Source organism: Symphalangus syndactylus, chromosome 2, assembly GCF_028878055.3.
Source record: "Symphalangus syndactylus isolate Jambi chromosome 2, NHGRI_mSymSyn1-v2.1_pri, whole genome shotgun sequence".
Taxonomy (NCBI): domain Eukaryota; kingdom Metazoa; phylum Chordata; class Mammalia; order Primates; family Hylobatidae; genus Symphalangus; species Symphalangus syndactylus.
The window spans coordinates 53,973,862-53,996,143 of record NC_072424.2 but is presented as its reverse complement, the minus strand read 5'-3'; the positions used below and the strand labels follow the sequence as shown (position 1 = coordinate 53,996,143).

Below are 22,282 nucleotides of genomic sequence, written 5' to 3'. Positions count from 1 at the left end.
ACATGTAAGTCTTTAATCTGTCTTGAATTAATTTTTGTATAAGGTGTAAGGAAGGGATCCAGTTGCAGCTTCTACATATGGCTAGCCAGTTTTCCCAGCACCATTTATTAAATAGGGAATCCTTTCCCCATTTCTTGTTTTTGTCAGGTTTGTCAAAGATCAGATAGTTGTAGATATGCGGCATTATTTCTGAGGGCTCTGTTCTGTTTCATTGATCTATATCTCTGTTTTGGTACCAGTACCATGCTGTTTTGGTTACTGTAGCCTTGTAGTATAGTTTGAAGTCAGGTAGCGTGATGCCTCCAGCTTTGTTCTTTTGGCTTAGGATTGACTTGGCGATGTGGGCTCTTTTTTGGTTCCATATGAACTTTAAAGTAGTTTTTTCCAATTCTGTGAAGAAAGTCATTGGTAGCCTGATGGGGATGGCATTAAATCTATAAATTACCTTTATCATGGGCATTTTCATGATATTGATTCTTCCTACCCAGGAGCATGGAATGTTCTACCATTTGTTTGTATCCTCTTTTATTTCATTGAGCAGTGGTTTGTAGTTCTCCTTGAAGAGGTCCTTCACATCCCTTGTAAGTTGGATTCCTAGGTATTTTATTCTCTTTGAAGCAACTGTGAATGGGAGTTCACTCATGATTTGGCTCTCTGTTTGTCTGTGATTGGTGTATAAGAATGCTTATGATTTTTGTACATTGATTTTGTATCCTGAAACTTTGCTGAAGTTGCTTATCAGCTTAAGGAGATTTTGGGCTGAGACAATGGGGTTTTCTAGATATACAATCATGTCATCTGCAAACAGGGACAATTTGACTTCCTCTTTTCCTAATTGAATGCCCTTTGTTTCCTTCTCCTGCCTGATTGCCCTGGCCAGAACTTCCAACACTATGTTGAATAGGAGTGGTGAGAGAGGGCATCCCTGACTTGTGCCAGTTTTCAAAGGGAATGCTTCCAGTTTTTGCTCATTCAGTATGATATTGGCTGTGGGTTTCTCATAGATAGCTCTTATTATTTTGAGATATGTCCCATCAATACCTAATTTATTGAGAGTTTTAGCATGAAGGTTGTTGAATTTTGTCAAAGGCCTTTTCTGCATCTATTGAGATAATCATGTGGTTTTTGTCTTTGGTTCTGTTTATATGCTGGATTACATTTATTGATTTGCATATGTTGAACCAGCCTTGCATCCCAGGGATGAAGCCCACTTGATTATGGTGGATAAGCTTTTTGATGTGCTGCTGGATTCAGTTTGCCAGTATTTTATTGAAGATTTTTGCATCAATGTTCATCAAGGATATTGGTCTAAAATTCTCTTTTTTTGTTGTGTCTCTGCCAGGCTTTGGTATCAGGATGATGCTGGCCTCATAAAATGAGTTAGGGAGGATTCCCTTTTTTTCTATTGATTGGAATAGTTTCAGAAGGAATGGTACCAGCTGCTCCTTGTACCTCTGGTAGAATTCGGCTGTGAATCCTTCTGGTCCTGGACTTTTTTTGGTTGGTAAGCTGTTGATTATTGCCACAATTTCAGAACCTGTTATTTGTCTATTCAGAGATTCAGGTTCTTCCTGGTATAGTCTTGGGAGGGTGTATGTGTCGAGGAATTTATCCATTTCTCCTAGAGTTTCTAGTTTATTTGCATAGAGGTGTTTATAGTATTCTCTGATGGTAGTTTGTATTTCTGTGGGATTGGTGGTGATATCCCCTTTGTCATTTTTTATTGCGTCTATTTGATTCTTCTCTCTTTTCTTCTTTATTAGTCTTGCTAGCGGTCTGTCAATTTTGTTAATCTTTTCAAAAAACCAGCTCCTGGATTCATTAATTTTTGAAGGGCTTTTTGTGTCTCTATTTCCTTCAGTTCTGCTCTGATTTTAGTTATTACTTGTCTTCTGCTAGCTTTTGAATGTGTTTGCTCTTGCTTTTCTATTTCTTTTAATTGTGATGTTAGGGTGTCAATTTTGGGTCTTTCCTGCTTTCTCTTGTGGGCATTTAGTGCTATAAATTTCCCTCTACGCACTGCTTTGAATATGTCCCAGAGATTCTGGTATGTTGTGTCTTTGTTCTCGTTGGTTTCAAAGAACATCTTTATTTCTGCCCTCATTTGGTTATGTACCCAGTAGTCATTCAGGAGCAGGTTGTTCAGTTTCCATGTAGTTGAGCAGTTTTGAATGAGTTTCTTTTTTTTTTTTTTTTTTTTTTTTTTTTTTTTGTGAGACGGAGTCTCGCTCTGTCGCCCAGGCTGGAGTGCAGTGGCGCAATCTCGGCTCACTGCAAGCTCTGCCTCCCGGGTTCACGCCATTCTCCTGCCTCAGCCTCTCCAAGTAGCTGGGACTACAGGCGCCCACCACCACGCCTGGCTAATTTTTTGTATTTTTTAGTAGAGACGGGGTTTCACTGTGGTCTTGATCTCCTGACCTCGTGATCCACCCGCCTCGGCCTCCCAAAGTGCTGGGATTACAAGCGTGAGCCACCGCGCCGGCCTGAATGAGTTTCTTAATCCTGAGTTCTAGTTCAATTGCACTGTGGTCTGAGAGACAGTTTGTTATAATTTCTGTTCTTTTACATTTGCTGAGGAGTGCTTTACTTCCAACTATGTGGTCAATTTTGGAATAGGTGTGGTGTGGTGCTGAAAAAAATGTATATTCTGTTGATTTGTGGTGGAAGGTTCTGTAGATGTCTATTAGGTCTGCTTGGTGCAGAGCTGAGTTCAATTCCTGGGTATCCTTGTTAACTTTCTGCCTCGTTTATCTGTCTAATGTTGACAGTGGGGTGTTAAAGTCTCCCATTATTATTGTATGGGTGTCTAAGTCTCTTTGTAGGTCACTCAGGACTTGCTTTATGAATGTGGGTGCTCCTGTATTGGGTGCATATATATTTAGGATAGTTAGCTCTTCTTGTTGAATTGATCCCTTTACCTTTATTTAATGGCCTTCTTTGTCTCTTTTGATCTTTGTTGGTTTAAAGTCTGTTTTATCAGAGACTAGGATTGCAACCCCTGCCTTTTTTTGTTTTCTATTTGCTTGATGGATCTTCCTCCATCCCTTTATTTTGAGCCTATGTGTGTCTCTGCATGTGAGAGGGGTTTCCTGAATACAGCACACTGATGAGTCTTGACTCTTTATGCAATTTGCCAGTCTGTGTCTTTTAATTGGAGCATTTAGCCCATTTACATTTAAAGTTAATATTGTTATGTGTGAATTTGGTCCTGTCATTAGGATGTTAGCTGGTTATTTTGCTCATTAGTTGATGCAGTTTCTTCCTAGTCTTGATGGTCTTTACATTTTGGCATGTTTTTGCAGTGGCTGGTACTGGTTGTTCCTTTCCATGTGTAGTGCTTCCTTCAGGAGCTCTTGTAGGGCAGGATTGGTGTTGACAAAATCTCTCAGCATTTGCTTGTCTCTAAAGTATTTTATTTCTCCTTCACTTATGAAGCTTAGTTTGGCTGGATATGAAATTCTGAGTTGAAAATTCTTTTCTTCAAGAATGTTGAATATTGGCCCCCATTCTCTTCTGGCTTGTAGAGTTTCTGCCGAGAGATCCGCTGTTAGTCTGATGGGCTTCCCTTTGTGGGTAACTCGAGCTTTCTCTCTGGCTGCCCTTAACATTTTTTCCTTCATTTCAACTTTGGTGAATCTGACAATCATATGTCTTGGAGTTGCTCTTCTCAAGGAGTATCTTTGTGGCATTCTCTGTATTTCCTGAATCTGAATGTTGGCCTGCCTTGCTAGATTGAGGAAGTTCTCCTGAATAATATCCTGCAGAGTGTTTTCCAACTTGGTTCCATTCTCCCCGTTGCTTTCAGATACACCAATCAGGCGTAGATTTGGTCTTTTCATATAGTCCCATATTTCTTGGAGGATTTGTTCGTTTATTTTTATTATTTTTCTCTAAACTTCCCTTCTCACTTCATTTCATTCAGTTCATCTTCCATCACTGATACCCTTTCTTCCAGTTGATCGCATCGGCTACTGAGGCTTCTGCATTCTTCACGTAGTTCTCAAGCCTTGGCTTTCGGCTCCATCAGCTCCTTTAAGGACTTCTCCGCATTGGTTATTCTAGGTATCCATTCGTCTAATTTTTTTCCAAAGTTTTTAACTTCTTTGCCATTGGTTTGAATTTCCTCCTGTAGCTCAGAGTAGTTTGATCATCTGAAGCCTTCTTCTCTCAGCTCATCAAAGTCATTCTCCATCCAGCTTTGTTCCATTGCCGGTGAGGAGCTGCGTTCCTTTGGAGGAGGAGAGGCGCTCTACTTTTCATAGTTTCCAGTTTTTCTGCTCTGTTTTTCCCCCATCTTTGTGGTTTTATCTACTTTTGGTCTTTGATGATGGTGACGTACAGATGGGTTTTTGGTGTGGATGTCCTTTCTGTTTGTTAGTTTTCCTTCTAATAGACAGAACCCTCAGCTGCAGGTCTGTTGGAGTTTGCTAGAGTTCCACACCAGACCCTGTTTGCCTGGATCAGCAGACATGGCTGCAGAACAGCGGTGGCTGTAGAACAGTGGATATTGGTGATCCGCAAATGCTGCTGCCTGATTGTTCCTCTGGAAGTTTTGTCTCAGAGGAGTGCCCGGCGGTGTGAGGTGTCAGTCCGCCCCTACTGGGGGGTGCCTCCCAGTTAGGCTGCTCGGGGGTCAGGGATCCACTTGAGGAGGCAGTCTGCCCATTCTTAGATCTCCAGCTGCATGCTGGGAGAACCACTACTCTCTTCAAAGCTGTCAGACAAGGACATTTAAGTCTGCAGAGGTTACTGCTGTCTTTTCGTTTGTCTGTGACCTGCCCCCACAGGTGGAGCCTACAGAGGCAGGCAGGCCTCCTTGAGCTGTGGTGGACTGCACCGAGTTCAAGCTTCCCGGCTGCTTTGTTTAACTAATCAAGCCTGGGCAATGGCAGGCGCCCCTCCCCCAGCCTTGCTGCCGCCTTGCAGTTTGATCTCAGACTGCTGTGCTAGCAGCAATCAGCGGGACTCTGTGGGCGTAGGACCCTCTGTGCCAGGTGCGGGACACAATCTCCTGGTGTGCCATGTTTTAAGCCCGTTGGAAAAGTGCAGTATTAGGGTGGGAGTGACCTGATTTTCCAGGTGCCGTCTGTCCCCCCTTTCTTTGACTAGGAAAGGCAACTTCCTGACCCCTTGTGCTTCCCAAGTGAGGCAATGCCTCTCCCTGCTTCGGCTCGTGCCCAGTGTGCTGCACCCACTGTCCTGCACCCACAGTCTGGCACTCCCTAGTGACATGATCCCGGTACCTCAGGTGGAAATGCAGAAATCACCCGTCTTCTGCGTCGCTCACGCTGGGAGCTGTAGACCAGAGCTGTTCCTTTTCGGCTATCTTGGCTCCACACTCCTCCCCTACTCTTATGGGTAGTTTATTAGAACAGATAGCTAGAGCTACAGACAGAGAAACCAAGAGAGACAAAGAAACTGAGACAAAGAGAAAGAGACAGAAAGTAGGAGAATATTTGCTTTCCTTTTTTCTCCCTACTTGCTCTCGAGTTAATGCAACAAAACTCCTCACATCTCACACTTTTTTGGTCACCATCTCATTGCACAAATGCTCAGCACATTGCCTAAAAGACGATAACACATTTTATTACTGCAGCTTATTTGGGGGAAGAAAACAAAACAATACCGTCTTAGGTCTTGTTTACAACAAATATGTATTGAGCTAAAAAGTATGCTTGTCTTATTGTTTCTTTAATGAGCAATTAAGAAACCAATAAACGAATGCCGAGGTTCTGCTGGTCATAGGAACTAGCAGATGATTTTTAATTTTCAAGTATTCACCAGTTAGGTGGGAGTGAGTGAGCCTGTGAGACAGGAGTTACCTGTTCTGCAAGTTCTGTGTAATACAATAAGGCTGGAACATGGCAAGTCATGGAAAAGTAGGGAGCACCTAAATCAGTAGTTCTTAATCGTGACAACATTATAATCACATGGAAGTTCTTAACCCTGAATCAATAAGGAAGTCACTCCAGACCAATTAAACAGGATTGTTACCACACTGTAGTACACATTCAGTAACTGTGAGTTATTATTATTACTAATTATAACATTGATTTTGCATCCATATACATGTATTTCTAACTACATGGTCCTCTCGTGAAATCATGTGGACAACTTAGTACTCAAGACATAGCATTTGACTGCCTTTTAATTCTTGTCACCACACTCCAAAATGTTGTGAGTACTCACGGAATTCAAATAATCATTGCAGAACCCAACAATAACAAGGAAAAGTTAAAGAGTATTGCTTTCTCTAAAATGGGCAGAAGTCTCTTTATTTCATTCAGAACCACCTGTTAGAGTTTTGAGATCTGAGTTCAGCTCCACAGTTACAGAGTTTTTAACATGTGGTCCTGAATAAAATTATGTGTTCACTATGTTTACAGCACATAATAATAGCTCACATTTATTGAAGCTGATGGGAAACAAACAAACTTGGAAGGGGGGTGTTATTTAAATCTTTCTTTTCTAAGCAATTCGTATGTCAGAGTTTACAACATATTTCACAAATTCCTAATGAGTTTTCCATTATGCCTGTAAAACTTCCAATTGTAGTGACTTTATGTATTGTATTATAAGTCTGGAACAGGGCTGGTGAACTGCTTCTATAAGAACAAGATAGTAAATACTTTAGACTTTACATGCCATATGGCTTCTGTTGCAACTATTCAACTCTGCTTTGTGGTACAAGAGCACAGCTACAGACAGTAAATAAACAAATAGGCATGGCTGTGTTTCTGCAAAACATCATACAAAAACAAGCAATGGGTTGGATTTAGCCTGCAGGCTGTAGTTTACTGATTCCTAGTCTATGATACACTTTGTTTCTGTTTTTAAGATCACAACACTTTTGGGGTTCTCCAAAGAATGGACAATGTCTATATTCTTATTTATTTATTTATTTATTTTAGACAGAGTCTCGCTCTGTCGCCCAGGCTGGAGTGCAATGGTGCGATCTCGGCTCACTGCAAACTCTGCCTCCCGGGTTCGAGAGATTATCCTGCCTCAGCCTCCTGAGTAGCTGGAATTACAGGCGCCCACCACCATGCCTGGCTAATTTTTGTAGTTTCAGTAGAAACGGGGTTTCATCATGTTGGCCGGGCTGGTCTTGAACTCCTGACCTCGTGATCTGCCTGCCTCGGCCTCCCAAAGTACATTTACAACTGTAACATCTGCATAATCTGTGAGTCTACTTTGCTTTTCTTTTTGTCTGTCATATCTCCTGGCCACTTTTCATATCCAGTAATATTTTATTGAATGTCAGACATTGCATAAAATAAACATACGGTTTTCAAATCATACTGGCTAATGTATCCCAAAAAGTATCCTTCCTTTCCTTAGCTATTCAAATACAGTGAGGAGTTGATACTTTAATTCAATCAGAAATTGATCTGGGTCAGGGCTGTTTTGCACTTGTAATAAGACTATATCTGCTTAGACTGCCTTTCTCCATGTTTGTAGAGCCTACATGTGCCCATCCTGTCAGCTCTGAGAGACAGAGGGAGATTCAGCTCAGCCTTCAGAAGTTGCTAGTTCCATGTTCTAGCTTTCTGCCCAAGCAACTTCAAATCTGTCAACTGTCTTGAGGGTGAGACCAACAGGGTGCTTAACACTGGACTCTTCCCTCAGTTCCCAAAGCTCTTAAAGGAAAGGGAAAATTGCAATTCTGCATTTAAGAAGTTTTCATCCTATCTCCTCAGCTTTTTACACAGGGCAGAAGCTCAGCAAATGTCTCACGAGAAAAAAAATCTCAGCAGCATTTTTAGGGCCCCTCAAGTTTTCACTATATTTTTCCATCTCTGGCCAACCAAATTACATTCATTTATCTTTCTACCCCAGAGGTACTCTGCCTCACCCATGCTTGACTCTCAATTCTTACCCAGAATTAACAAACTCTTGCAGGAGAAAAAAATGAATTAAATATTTGGCTTACCTCAGAAAAGATGTCTACTGTTTGGAAATTTAGTTCATCTCATTCTGACTACTTACATAGCTCTCTGATGTTCTTGAAAGTGTCATTTTTTGTAATTTATGTGAGTTTTTCTAGTTGCAGTGACAAAATCATTGGTCTTATATAAGTGAGACATTAACCCAAACCAGTAAATTTAAATTGTATTATAAAAAAGAAAAATAATCTTTAGTCACATATAATTGTGTTCCCTTGGAAATTTTAAGGAAGCCTAATATATATATGAAATATCTCTAATAAATATAGTTTTGTTCTATTTTTAACCCTATAACTTATTACTGATTATATCAATAAAAGCTGAGGAGATTTTTAAGCTTCTCCCAAAGTATGCCTTTAGTGTGGCTTGGAGGATAAATGTTAGAGTCAGTTTTAGGCATTGAAACTTTTTGAAGTGACTTCATGGCCATACCACCCTGATCTCGTCTGAAACTTTTGAAGTGAAACTTATTTATAGGATAGCACATAATTGTATAGTATATAACATATACATAGTATATCTATAATTGTATAGTATAATTGTAATTAAATATAATTGTATAGAGAAGTATATTTAGACTAATACCAAAGGGAAAAAAATTACAAAAGAAACTATACTGTGTTATTCAATCATTTATGTATCCATTCATCTACCCATTAATTCATTATACAAATAATCATTGACCTTTAGCTATGTGCCAAGTAGAGCTCAAGGACCTGGGGAAGCAACTTGAATGTAACACACAATAAATTCAATGTAAATATAAATAGACAGGAGATGAGATTAAAAATAATTGCAAATTTTTATATGTTAAAGGAAATTAGCAGGGTGCCAACATACAGAATAATGTTTGGAAACGACTTCAGATTAAAATAAAATAAAACAAAAAACAGTGAGGTCTCTCTATTTCTTTTTAGAAATAACATTTAATACTGTGACCTGAAAGATGAGATGAATGCATGAGATGAACATGTAAACGGTAGAGAGAATGACTATGTCAGGAAATGACAGCACATTCCATGTAGCGAAAATAACATATGGAAATACCTTGAGGTCTTTAAGAAAGCAAAAAGATCTACTGGCCAGAGGTAGTAAGCAAGAAGAGAGTGTCATGACATGAGACTGGAGAGCTGTGCCTTAAGGCCTTTGCTAGCAGTTTGGATTTAATACTAAGTGCAATGGGAATGCATTGAGAAGAGGGATGGTTTGATTAGATCTAATTAAAGAGGGTCATATGAGGTTTCTATGGAGGATAGACCATAGGATGGCAGGACTGGAAGCTTTGAAACCTGCTGCAGTAATCCAGACGAGAGATGATGGTGTCCTTTATTAAGGTTAGTAATCACATTTGGCTGGTTATAATGTCATTTTTCTGAGGCAGAGAAGGCAGGACCACGAGGAATAATTTGGGACAGATGAGGTTTGGGGTTGTCAAAGGTTGTTTCTATTAAATCTGGAGAATGTAATTGGATATGGGAGTCGGAAACTCAGATTCTAATTTCTGGACAGGAAATAATTTTGGAAGTCCTCAGCACAAAGAACAGGAGATTATGAAGTAAAAAATGGTTGTATATTCCTCCCTTTCTAAATTTTGATAATGAATGAGAGCAGAAGAATAGGGTAGTAGTTAGGAGGATATGTAAGGCCAGAAAAGCGTTTTGTATTATTTTGTTTTGTTTTAAATGAGAAATATTATAACATTTTTGTATGTTAAAATAAATGATCCAGTAAAAATTTAGAAGAGAAACATGAAAAATTAAAGAAAACCCAAGAAGGCAAAAAGAAATGTTAGCCATAGCAAAAGTCAAAAAATTGACTTTGGTAGGAAAAAAGATACTTTCTCCTTTATAACCAGAGGAAAGCAGATGGGAAAGATGAATACAGTGAAAAGAGCTTAGTGGGTTTTGTGTGGGAGAGATTATGGGGTTTTCATCTGATGGATTCTTTTTTCTCCATTTAGTATGAGGCAGGATCATTAGCTAAGAGTGAGGATTTAGGAGGAAATGTGTGTCTTTCCAAGAGAGATGAAAAGGTATAAAACAGTAATTTCCAGAAGGTTGAAAATAAGCCTATTAGAGAAATATAATAGGATTAGCAGGCTTCATTGTGTACAACCTGAAGTCTGAAATACAGAATTTAGAGTATAGCTGTCGGTTTAGTTATGATTTTCCTCCAACACAGTTGAGCTACTTGTATGCAGGTGCAGGGAAGGTATTTGTTAAAGCCTTGCTATTCAGAATGTTTTCTGAGGACCAGAGGATCTGCAGCACCTGAGAGCTTGTTAGAAATGTAGCATCTTAGACTCTGCCCCAGACCTACTTTATCAGAATCAGCAACTTTGAAAAGTGCTGTTTGTGATTCACTGCACATTAAAGTTTGAGAAGCACTGTGGTAGATTTTATCCAGCATTGATATTTTGATGAATGAATCCATCGGCATTAGAGGCAAAGAAGTAAGATGACTATTAATTAGTTAGCATCATACCATCACAAAACATATTATATTAGATGATATCTGATTTTCCTCTTCTGGGCATATGGGAGGATTGTACTTCTTCACCCCCTTGATGTTAGGTACCTGTGTGGCTAGTTCTGGTCAATTAGTTGTGCATGGAGGTGACCATTGCCATGTCAGGCCTGAGAGTGTCATTCATTGCCACTGCAAGGTCTTTTATCCTCCAACATCTCAAGACCTTGAAGACTATAATAAGCAGAGCCTCCTTGATGATGTGGGTTGCATATGCAGTGTGATAAATATTCCTTTGTGGCTTTCAGGTACTGAGATTTGCAAGTAGTTAGCACAGCATAATCTATCCTATTCTGACTGGTGTACAATCTCTAGACCCAGAAGAGTTAAGTAATGGAAATAGAATTGAGAAATCTACAGAGAAACATCATGTTACTTAGTGCTCTGCTTCTGTTTGGGGAGGTTTCTAAAAGCTTGGGTGCCAGTCTGTGGCCACTATACTGTTTTGAGCTCACAGAGCGTGCTCTAGTTCCATCTGCTGGCTCAAAATATTTATGAGAACATCTAGATTTGTTTGATGTTTAGAAAAGAAGTCTCACCTACATATGTCCTTTGCTCAGGATTTCAGTTTTGTCAAATTCTAGCCAAAAACTCTGAAATTAAAGATATTCCTTGTTTATATTGGATAGGCAAATTTACTATGCTCTCATTCTTATTTTGGAAATTTCAGGTTTTACAGGAAAATATGCACAGTTTATACCTGACTCAATTTTCTCCATGGCTCAGTTTATTCCCATAACAATAATTTTCAGTTCTCAAATTCATGCTGTCCAATCTCTCATTTCAGATATTCCTCAGACAAGAAACTGGGATATCTGAAGCACTTTTGGCCAAATGCCATTCAACCCACAATTCTGAGGTCTATGTGATACATATATGATTTATGCAGTGAAATTCTGGACCAAATCTGCACTGTCATATTGTCTCCAGACAATGATTTTATTCTCAGAATTGATGTTTCCACTTTAGGGCAATTCTGAGATGAACACAAACTCTTCATATCAAACGTAGGGAAAATTAAGAAATATTCATTTAACAGAACTAAGGGTGTATCTTCTTTTTCACATAGAATAATCTCTATATTTCCTGGAGACTTCAGGTAGATTTGTAAATAATCAAATACCATTGTCCAATGAGTGACTTTGGTCTTAGGAAATGACAGATTATGAACTAAATTAAAAGATGTATATTTAGATTGTTGCTTTATGAAAAAAGCTCTATGTATAATTATCTTTTAATTAAAGCCACTTAGAACTGTGAAAGCCTTTAATATACCTTGCAGATGGACTGTAGGAGTTGATGCTGAAAATAATATATAAATATATGATGTTTAAAATGTATCATTTGCACAGAGCAACTATGACAAACCTTTTTTTAATATTCACACAATAGCGGCAACTGTGGCTGGCAGTGGGAGGCTTGAAATGAAAAGAATAAGGTTATTTCAGAAACACACCTACTCTTTAAACCATGAGCCTGTCCACATCTCTCTATAAAAAAGAACAAGGAGGCTTAATCCAGAACTCTGAAGAGCAACTATTTTTAGACTCATTTTTCCCCCTTTCACTGTTGATCTTCTCAATAGTAGTAAATATGAATGACACAGAAACTTTTAAGACTTGTCCTTTGGAGCAATAATGCTCACAGTGTTGCAATGTGAGCAAGCATAATCGCTGATAATTATAATTTTAAAAGGAAATATGAAAATTATAAAAAACCTTTCTGAATTATTTCCATGATTAAATTACGATAATCAAAACACGCTACCCGAAGGAAATGGAGTCCTTAAGGTAACCTTGGGTTTTATTCAACCTCCACTTGAGTAAAACTACCTACAAAATCTTCTATAGGTATTGGTAAATGGCTTTAGAAATGCTTACACATTATATTCCAAAATAACAACTACTACTCAAATAATTTTCAATACCTCAAGAGTCCGGTGAGTCGCTTCATGTCTTTTGTTTCTTCATATGAAAAAGATTGAATTTCTCCTTAACACAAACGTGGTTGATAATGATTTTTAAATATTCTGAACAGATTAAACATATGAACACATTTAAATATTGTCAAAATAAGCATTTTGACAATTTCTAATGAAAGCACCATATAAAACCTGAGTGAAGCATATATTATTAGCTAAGCACATGAACTAAGGATCAGACTGCCTGGGCTCAAATCTCCATAGTCACTACTTAGGAGCTATGCAGTCCTGGAGAATGCAGTTAACCTTACTAAGTCTCCACTCCTTCATCTGTAAATGTGAATCATTATGGCACCTCCAAGGATTGTTTTAAAGCTCAAGTGAGGTACCCCTTATAAAACATGTAGTCTCGTGCTTACCATATGATCAGAATGATATATGATTGTTGTTATTATTTTCTAAAGGTAGCAAGTATATAAGTGTAGATGTCTAAAATTTCTGAATTCATTTGCCTACTTATATTAATTGGATATAGTTTACAAGGCAATTCTGTCAGGAAATGTAGAAGTTCTCCAATTTTTACATATTTCTTTGTTTTGAATAATTATAGACTACTGCTTTTACCTTGCCAACATTTGTGGATTATAGTTGCTGAAAGTAAAATAAAATCCTCCTGTAGTTTTAGTTCAATTTAGCAAGCCCTTTGAACAGGTACTTTTGTGTGTCACGTAGTGTTTTAGAGATTATAGGGGAAACAAAGATGAAGAAGAAACTACAGGCTCTTTAGGAGTTTATGGTCTAGTGGAATGGATAAGATAACAACACAAACACTATAGTAATATAAGAAACAGCAAGATTACTTCTGTGAGCCTGAAAATAGAGATCGTATCATGATTGCAGTTATCCAAAAAGAATTCATGGAGGAGAAGAGAGAGAGAGAACAATTTAAGGAGAGGATTTTGGGAGAGCATTTAAAGTAATAGAATAGCATGAGTCAGGGAGCAAAGACAGAATCCATGATTATTGCAGGGAGAAGTGGTGAGAAATTTAGACAGATTGTTACTAGGTCACCTGTAGTAGTGGGGTGAACCCACTACATAATAAAGCAGTGGGGTGAACCAAGCTGACCATTACAGATCATAATGACTTCTGCATAAACGATAGGAAATATATATTTTCAAATATTGACTTATAGCTTCTCTCAAAAGAAAGACCTAGGAATCCTTAGGTATTGGAAATTAATGCAGGGGGATATCAAAGCCAGAACTATAGGAAAAAGCTACTGGAGTGTCAGATCATACATAAGCCTTGGGTGCTAGAAGCTGAGGTCCTAAAGCCTTCGTGAGGATGATAACAACACCTCTCACACAAGCAGTGATGCCCTTCCAAGCCTCCAGCAATGACCCAGCACTGTATTGCTGCTCTAGCCTCATGAAGTAGAAAAACCCTATGCATTCTCAGGCCTGCAATGTGTCTAAGAAATTTGTAGTTCATACAGAGTTTCTTGGAGAGGAGGAAATAAATTGCCTTTCAGAAATGGAAACTCCCAGTCTGAACCAAGAACAGATGGAATTAACATGAAAATTTGCATAAATTGATTCAGGACCAGTGAACTGCCTGAATGCTCCACACCCAGAGAAATGCACTCAAAAGCATCCCTAACAACTGTTTCACAAACCAGGCACTTGGGGGCTCCCAAAAGATAAACATATCCCACTGAATATAAGTTTACCATAATTATAAATATCATGAAGCAAAACATTATGAGGAAGAATCAGCAAATGCAGGAATCAGGAGACTCAACAAAACAAGAAATTTAAAGAATAGAAAATATTTTTTAAACTATAATATATTGTTTAAAATCATTAAGATGTGAAAGAACAGAAATCACAGTTAAATAATTAAAGAATATGAAAAACTTTAAACAGAACTTCATTGAAATTAATGAATAGAATAAATAGCCAATTAGATTCAGTCGAAGAAAGAATTAACCTTCTGGAAGTTAAGTACTGAAGACCTATACCAGAATCCATCTCGTGTCTGTAGGAAAAGGATGGAGATGAGAAACACTATATAGCTAGTATTTAGAGAAATTGGATCCTGAATTTGGGAGAAGAGGAAACAGTCATTGAATATCCACTTTTAACCTCTATTTTTATATTAACGCATCATAATAACAATGTGATTATTTTCTCCTTTTTACAGATAAATCAAATAATCCTAGGAGAGAGTTAAATAATTTTTCCAATGGTTCTTTGTAATAAGTAGTAGAACCACAATTTAAATCTAGGTTTTATTATTACATTATTACAACTGCTACTTAAACATGGCATACTAGCAAGATTTCCAGAAAATATACTTTGTAGGTAACTGGAAATTTTAATTTACAACTTAAAAAGTTGTTGGTCTCAAACCAAATTTTGTACCTCTGATATTGATTTTGAAGAGAACCAGGGAGAAGACAGTAGTTGAAAGGAAGTAGCAGTAAGAGAAGTTGATATTTAAATAAGATATATGATATCAGGCCATTTTTTTGAGAGAGAAATATTGAAGAAGGATTGGATGGGATTCAAAACCTTAGAAATAACCATAGAATTAAACCATAGAGACAACAACAAAGGAAGAGGAGTAGAATGCAAATAAAGGACAGTTTGAAACAAGGAAGAGGTAAGATGAGCAAACCCATTTATTCTCAACTTCATAATCCAGAAAGAAAAAAGGGAAAACAATCTAGCAGATAAACTTGGACATGTCATTCTAGGAAATAGGTAGTGAAAGGGTAGACATAAGGCAAAAAAAGAGAACTCTTCACAGTATGCATGTGTTGTGGATAGAAGATCAAGAACTGGGAAATTGTCTTTCAACTAAATATGTTCTGGACAGAAACGTATGTTATTCAAACATTCTTTATACCCTGTATAAAGGCAATGAATAGTCTCACCAGTGTGTAAAATTACAAGGTATTTGTCCCGAGTGCTTTTCACCGACAGTGCCAGGAAGGATGCTAATCAGTGCCAATTGTTAGAGCTGGTGTTGTCATCTGGGCACCTGTTTGCTAAGAGCTGGACTGACAACAACTCATTCTACATAAGCCTTCTAAGCAGCTGTCAGATGGCAATGACGTTAATTTACTACTGACTTGGGCCAGATTTGATGCTGACCCAGACGTGACAGACTGGCTTTCCTATTAGTTGAGCCATCCAGTGCCTTCTGTAACTATTTTTTTTGCAAACAGAAAGCATGTCTAAATGTTTTATTTCTCAAGATTCAGTTCTATGTTGTGATGTTTTTGTTTGAGGAGAAGCATACATTAGATCTGTACAAGTTAAATCCCTCACAGGCACAGGTATGGGTTGCCAAAATAACAGAGGAAGGGCTGATTTGAGGCAGTCAGACATTAATTATTTACCGTGGCAACCATTGCTACATTCCATTCCTAATGGAGAACAATTTAATCTTCTGCAGCTTTGAGTATCACAGCTGTGATTTGCATTGCCAGCACAAAACTGAGGACTGAATTTCATTACTTTTTTTAGGTTAGACTCTATTACCTTTATTTCTCTTCAAAACTTTCCTCACCCTTCATACATATCCTGAGACACGCCTGTACCTAATGTTATTGAGGAAGAGCAAAAGGACAAGTGCAGCTAGAGGGCCAGACATTTTTCAGCTCAGAAGCAGCACTACCTCTTTAAGTCAGGTAGTGTGCTTGTCTCATGCTATTTGTTACCAGTGTTTCCTATGGACTATGTTCATGAGTGAGTTACATCTTTCCAGTGTGCCTAACTTAATCCTATGACCTAACAACCTAAGCATAGATGGAAGTTGATTCAATAACCCATTCATTCCTTTAACTCATTCATTCAGTATATTGAATAAGCTTCTAGATAATGGGAATAAAATAATAAAACCTCCTCCTTCAGAAGGCTTATATTAATATTTTAATGGCACAGGCAGAAAAATGAATAAACCAAGAAATAGAAGGCACAATGGCAGGTAAGGTTGAGTACAATGAAGTCTGATGAGATGACTGAGAATGACACGGATTCCATTTTAGGTAGGAAGTCAGGTAAGACCTTTCTGAGAAGGCGACAAAAAGCATATGAATGCTTGTGGAAAGACTATTCAAGGCCCCTGCCATCCCCCCGCTCCCACAATAAAAAAAAAAGCAAGACAAAGGCCCTGAGATATGCATTTTCCTAATGTTATTGAGGAAGAGCAAAAAGACAAGTGCCACTAGAGCACAGCAAATGGTGGGGAAGGGGGAAGAAGTCCGCAGAAACTAGAGCATGTAGGGCACACAGACCATGGGAGAGCAAGATGCTTTCCTGTATGCTCTAGCTTCTGCTAATTATCTTAGGCTTGTGTGGGTTGAATTGTGTTAAGAAAATAACTTTTAAAACATTTTTAATATAGAGATCTATTTTTCAAATATCAGAGGAGACATGGTAAGCTGAGTCTCCAATGAACTCAATTACATAAATAATAAGCTGCAAAGTTGAAACACAAACCTAGGCACACCTGGCTCTAAAGCCCATTGCATTGTATTGCACCACAAAGGTGTACTTAGGGCATAACAACTGAATTCACTGCAACAAAATTTTGCTATGCTGTTTGCTAAGACTGTGAATAAGGCAGGGAGCCTACCCTCAAGTTTCAGAAAGACTATTGGAACAGAAAAATATTTAAGCAGATAATCACCATTCTCTGTGATAAAAGTCATGTCTGTATAAAAGATAACAAGAGAAGGCTTTAACTGTTTAGTTATTTAGAAGAACAAGAACTAAATATGAGTGGTTTTTAAACAAGAGACCATGGAAGAAAAGAGGGTAGAATATCTATTTCGAAAATCTGAAGTCATGAAACACATGACCTGAACAGAAAATTGCAAATAATTACCAGTAGTTTAGAAGCAGGACTGGAGTTCAGCCTGGTGGTACAGCCTGGTACAAAGGAGAAACCAGCTGGCTTCTACTCTGAGGGTTCATGTCCTTCTTATTGGACAGTGCTGTGTCTCTTTCATGAATAAATACGTAAATATCACTCCATTACCAGACAATTAGCACTGACACTATAGAGATAGGCAAGAGCCACATTACTGTTGCCGTGTCAATCATTTGGGTTTTAGTCCATGGTTGATGGCAGCTACCAAAAAGAGATGAAAGGGAATGAAAGAAGAAAATAGGGAGAAGTAAAGTACCTAAATACGTTATGACTTTTAGCATAACACAATGGAAATAAAGTATGTCTCTGAAGATTTTATTTTACCAAAATTGTTTTAGACATCTTTACAGAAAAAGTAAAATATATGAGATTTCAACACTTTTTGAAATATAATACTTAGAAAATTTATACTTTTTGATTAGTTCAGATTGATTGCCATACTTTAAAAGATTTGTTGGCACAGTTCCTGATGGGAAATTGATAATTACAATTAATGTACTTTAACCTTCCTATTTCACTATTTCTCTGGCCTGTTAATTATTGATTATTTCATGATTTTTTTAGTTAATTTTATAACAAATTTAGCAAAGAAAAGGTACAGATTAAACTTTTAGTGAACAAGTAAAAGTATAATGAATTCCTGCTATTTCTTTACCTTCTCTTACCTTACTATTCTTTCGCATTTTAAGATGTTTTTCCTCCCTTGAACTGTACAACAAGCAAATATAAGAATCGGCAGCACATTTCTCTGGCCATCAAACTAATTTAAGCTTTGCATTTTAATAGTTCATTTTGTTGCTGAAGACCCAGCAGAGAGTTTTTAATTGTTTTTGCTGTTTAAAAAAAACAATAAAGCTAAAGCCATCTGGTTTTCAATCATGTCATAGTAGATCTCCAAAGTTTAAAGATATTTTAAGTAAAATTGTGCTGCTAATAACTTTCTTTGCTGCTCTATAAAGATGTGTTCATTTTAAGAGGTAGGGCAAAAGTTAATAAGCTCAACTTGTTTGAAAAAATGGCTATTTTTGAAGTGTTTATAATCTCCCATCTCTGATCACAACTTACTAAACAGTCCCCCATGTTTACCACATGCTAAAGTATTTTTGATTTTTACTCCAATTAAGAACCTAAATTAATACACATTTTCCCAAATGTGTTGAATTGTGTGTTCTAACTAGAAATGGCAACTTTGTCAAGCCTGCCGAAAAGTATACACTCGTTAATTCTTGCATGCTGGGTGTTTATCCATCTGAGTATGGGATACACACAATTTACAGTTTTCAAATCCTCCCAAGCATTGCAAGGCTATTTTAAGTTGACTGAGCAATTTTAAATAAAGTTGTTTGATGAAGTTACTCAGATAAATGGTAATGAAGATTCTGATGTTTGCTCTGTTCTTTTGACCATCACAGGTTAAAGAGCACCTTGCTAAGGGGCAGCGAATGCTGGCAGGTGATGGGATGTCCCAGGTGACCAAGACACTGTTGGATTTAACTCAGAGAAAAAATTTCTATGCAGGCGATCTTCTGATGTCTGTGGAGATCCTGAGAAATGTGACAGACACATTTAAAAGGGCAAGTTACATCCCTGCATCTGATGGTGTCCAGGTAAGGGAGACAAGTTTATGAAGGAAAAGGCTAGTGGAGATGCAATCAATTTTTGGTCCCACGAAGCCAGTGCAGCCATCTTGGAGGTGGACTGGAGGGAGAGAATGCTCATCCAAGCTATGCTTAGTGCGAGCTCTGGAAATGACCTCAATTCCCTTAATCATTCTCCACCTCAGTGTCCTCGCCCATAAAATGCATATATTACACCTCAAGGAGATACTGAATGAAAACATGTATGAAGTGCTTTGAGCCCCCAGATAAAAGACACTATAGCAAATTCAAGGTGGTATCATTCCCACATTTAATATACCATCTTTCCATAGGAGACTATTAAAAGTGCATTAAGCATAGTGAAAACACATTAACTATAACATGCAAAAAAACATAGTTTAAAGTTTGTTTAGTGTTTTGCTATTAGTGGGGGGAAAAACATTTAATTTTATCAAACTATTCTCTGAAAATATGAGGCAAATAGAAAATTGTTCTAGCTAAGAAAATAGGAAATGCAATAACTTCTCACAGCATCTTTTTCTTGTCTTTGAAGACTTTTAGAACAACATCATTTATTTCCATAATAAAGTTTAAGTACTCACCCAATGTCAGTATTGCCTTTGCCATTAAAACAAAGCTTATTGAATGGCAAACAAAGCATATTTAATGCAACTACAGTTTGCATTTCAGATTAACTCTTTTTATGCTGTAGATTAAAAGGTACTTCTACAAAGACTGCTGAGTTGATTTCTGCATTTTCAGCATAATGTTCTTACTGTAACTCTGCATAAAGTTCATTAAAATAAAGATTTGGCAAAACTCCCAGATTAGGTATTGTGTTCCCTCAGCCTACTCTAAATTTTTAAGTTTATTGGTATTTCCCTTGGAAAATACAGGAATTTTGGGTTGTTTTGTTTTGTTTTAATTAGCTATTGAGGGAAAGAGAAGAAGAAGGCTGTTTAGAATCATGGAATCTTTCATAAATAATACCGAAACCCTAATTTGTATAGAGGTACATATATTTCTAAAATCATATGCATATACTGCTGAAAGAAACTGCTATGAGAATTATTGGTGCTGAATTCTATATTATACCACCACTGTCTGTATTTAAAATTATAATTGTAAAAATACATTGCCTGGCGTGGATGGAAGATTATTATCTTTTGAACATTTCAAAGATGCTTTTCTCTTACAAAGATGAAACAGGTTTTTTTCCTAAGTTTTAAATGTTAATAAAGTAACCAAGTACTTTTTCCCTGTAGTTCTGAAATGCTTCTATTAATATTTACATTAAAAATAGCATTTAAAGTCTGACACAAAATATGAGTTGTGATTTCAAAAAAAAATTTCATAAACTCTGTTCACAGTTGAAACATTAGGCAAAGTACTCCATGAAATAATCTCTAACTCTCAAAAGTGTAGGGCTTCAAAATTCTTATGTGTGGAAGTTCAAGAAATTAATGTGACCAGTTTATATTTAGAACATATTTTGACTGAGCTACTTATTTGTGTGCATAAATTCAATGAAAAATTCCATTAACCAGTTGCTTAGTCATGGACATTAGCTGGTTTGACTTAAATAGAGCAATTTGGCTAATTATCTTGTTTCATTTTAGTCTAGTCAGAAATAGGTTTCTCTCTTTCCATCCTACTTCGTCAAAGGAAGTATACACAAAGTCCTAAGCACATTGGTGTCCTCGTCATTGCCTCATAAATGGCAGCTGCATTTTCCTATGTCATTAACTTTACTGGTGTCTTTTGGGGCATCTGGAATGCCCTTCTTATCTGAGATTCCTTCCTCTTCCATCTCTGCCTGTCATGATTCTAGCTCAACTCTGATGAGTCTTTCTGAACTCCGGATGACCAACCCCAACCTCTATCTGAAAATGATTTTTCTCTTCTCTGAAATTTCAAAGAATTTTAGTCTCTTGTATTCTACTTCCCACAATTTTATACAAAGAATTTGCAAATATTTGCTGTCTTCTTTACTTGATTATAAACCCTGGTTTATAATCTTCATCAATATTCTTTGAACCTCACATTACTTTAGTTTTTGCCATGTCCAAGGGCTCTGGGCATTTCTAATTGGCTAGCAACTCAGGATTAATGTGGCATAAACTAATCTTAATTCCAAGTTTTCTTGCATTTCTCCACTTTTTAAAAGTAGAATTAGTAGTCCCTAGGCTAGAATTGAAATGCCATCTTGACTTTTTCCTTTTCTCTTTTCTCTTGGATCTGCCTACTTAATGCCTCTTTCATCCATTCTTTCCTCTTTCTTCCCACTACTGTCATCCAGGTCAGCCTCTAATTACCTCAGCCTACATGGTTTCTGTGGCCTCTTCCCTTTGATCCTCCCTCACCTGTTTACCTACATCCCTAGTGATGTTGTATACTGTGGTACTATAATTTATCATAGAACAGCTCTGATTATGTCACTGTCTACTCAAAAACATTTGGTAGAGCTTCAAGGCTCCCCGAATGACAACTTGAAGTCATTATACTGTCTCCTAGTACACTCCACATATGTAGGTTACCTACCTTTCCAGCCTCATGTGTGGATTGCTCTTTCTCCTCACAGACCAGCCACTTGAGGTAAATGAACCACTTCCTGATTCCTGAAAGCATTGTATGTTCTTGGCTCTGGGTCTTTGCTTCCTATGTGTTTTCAGACTGGCTTGGTCTATCTCAATCTGCTGTTGAAGTTCTCAGGTCTTATGGGCCTGTGAATTCCAAGAGCATTTCCCCTTCTGCATCTCATCATACCTTGTATTATTAGCACTAATTAGCAAATCTTTGAAAAAAAAGACATGTTTCTGATCCATCTTTGGACCCTAGCCAAGTGCCAGCCCACCTCCTGCAAATAAGATTTCACATAGAATCTTGTCTGTAGAAGATGTTCAACAAATGTTTGTTGAATGTATTAACAACAAAAATAGTGGTAATAATCACAGAGGTACCCGTGAACTTTTTTCATCCTTTTTCCACTAGAAAATGATGAGCAAAGGTAAAAGAGAAATTAAGTAAAATTAAAGGGAATATATTCCTTTAAATGTAGTTATGTGCAAGGTATTTTATTAAAAATGGCTGGTAATGTTTTACTCAATTAAAAACTTGATTTGATATTTTGATGAAAGAGACATAGAATTGTCTACTATATACTAACTACTATAGACAGAATAGCTTATATTAGCAAGATCATAGGAAAAGATTGGATATCTGGTTAGTAAATTATTGGAATGTACTCCAATAAACATACACAAGCACATACAAATATGTGCATATGCATATATTTTTTTCTATTGAAAATCAAATGAATTAAAACGTGAAGACCTTGAAAACTTTTG

At 37.3% G+C, this 22,282-nt stretch overlaps 1 protein-coding gene across 4 annotated transcripts in view; it reads left to right on the top strand.

Annotated features, from left to right (window-relative positions):
• ADGRB3 (adhesion G protein-coupled receptor B3) overlaps positions 1 to 22,282 on the top strand; it is a 758,270-nt gene that overhangs the window by 338,537 nt on the left and 397,451 nt on the right. For all 4 annotated transcript variants that reach the window (XM_063618730.1, XM_055257305.2, XM_063618736.1 and 1 more), the window contains one exon: positions 18,750 to 18,944. In XM_063618730.1, the coding sequence (XP_063474800.1) occupies positions 18,750 to 18,944 (195 nt within the window). The remainder of the gene's footprint in view (positions 1 to 18,749; positions 18,945 to 22,282) is intronic.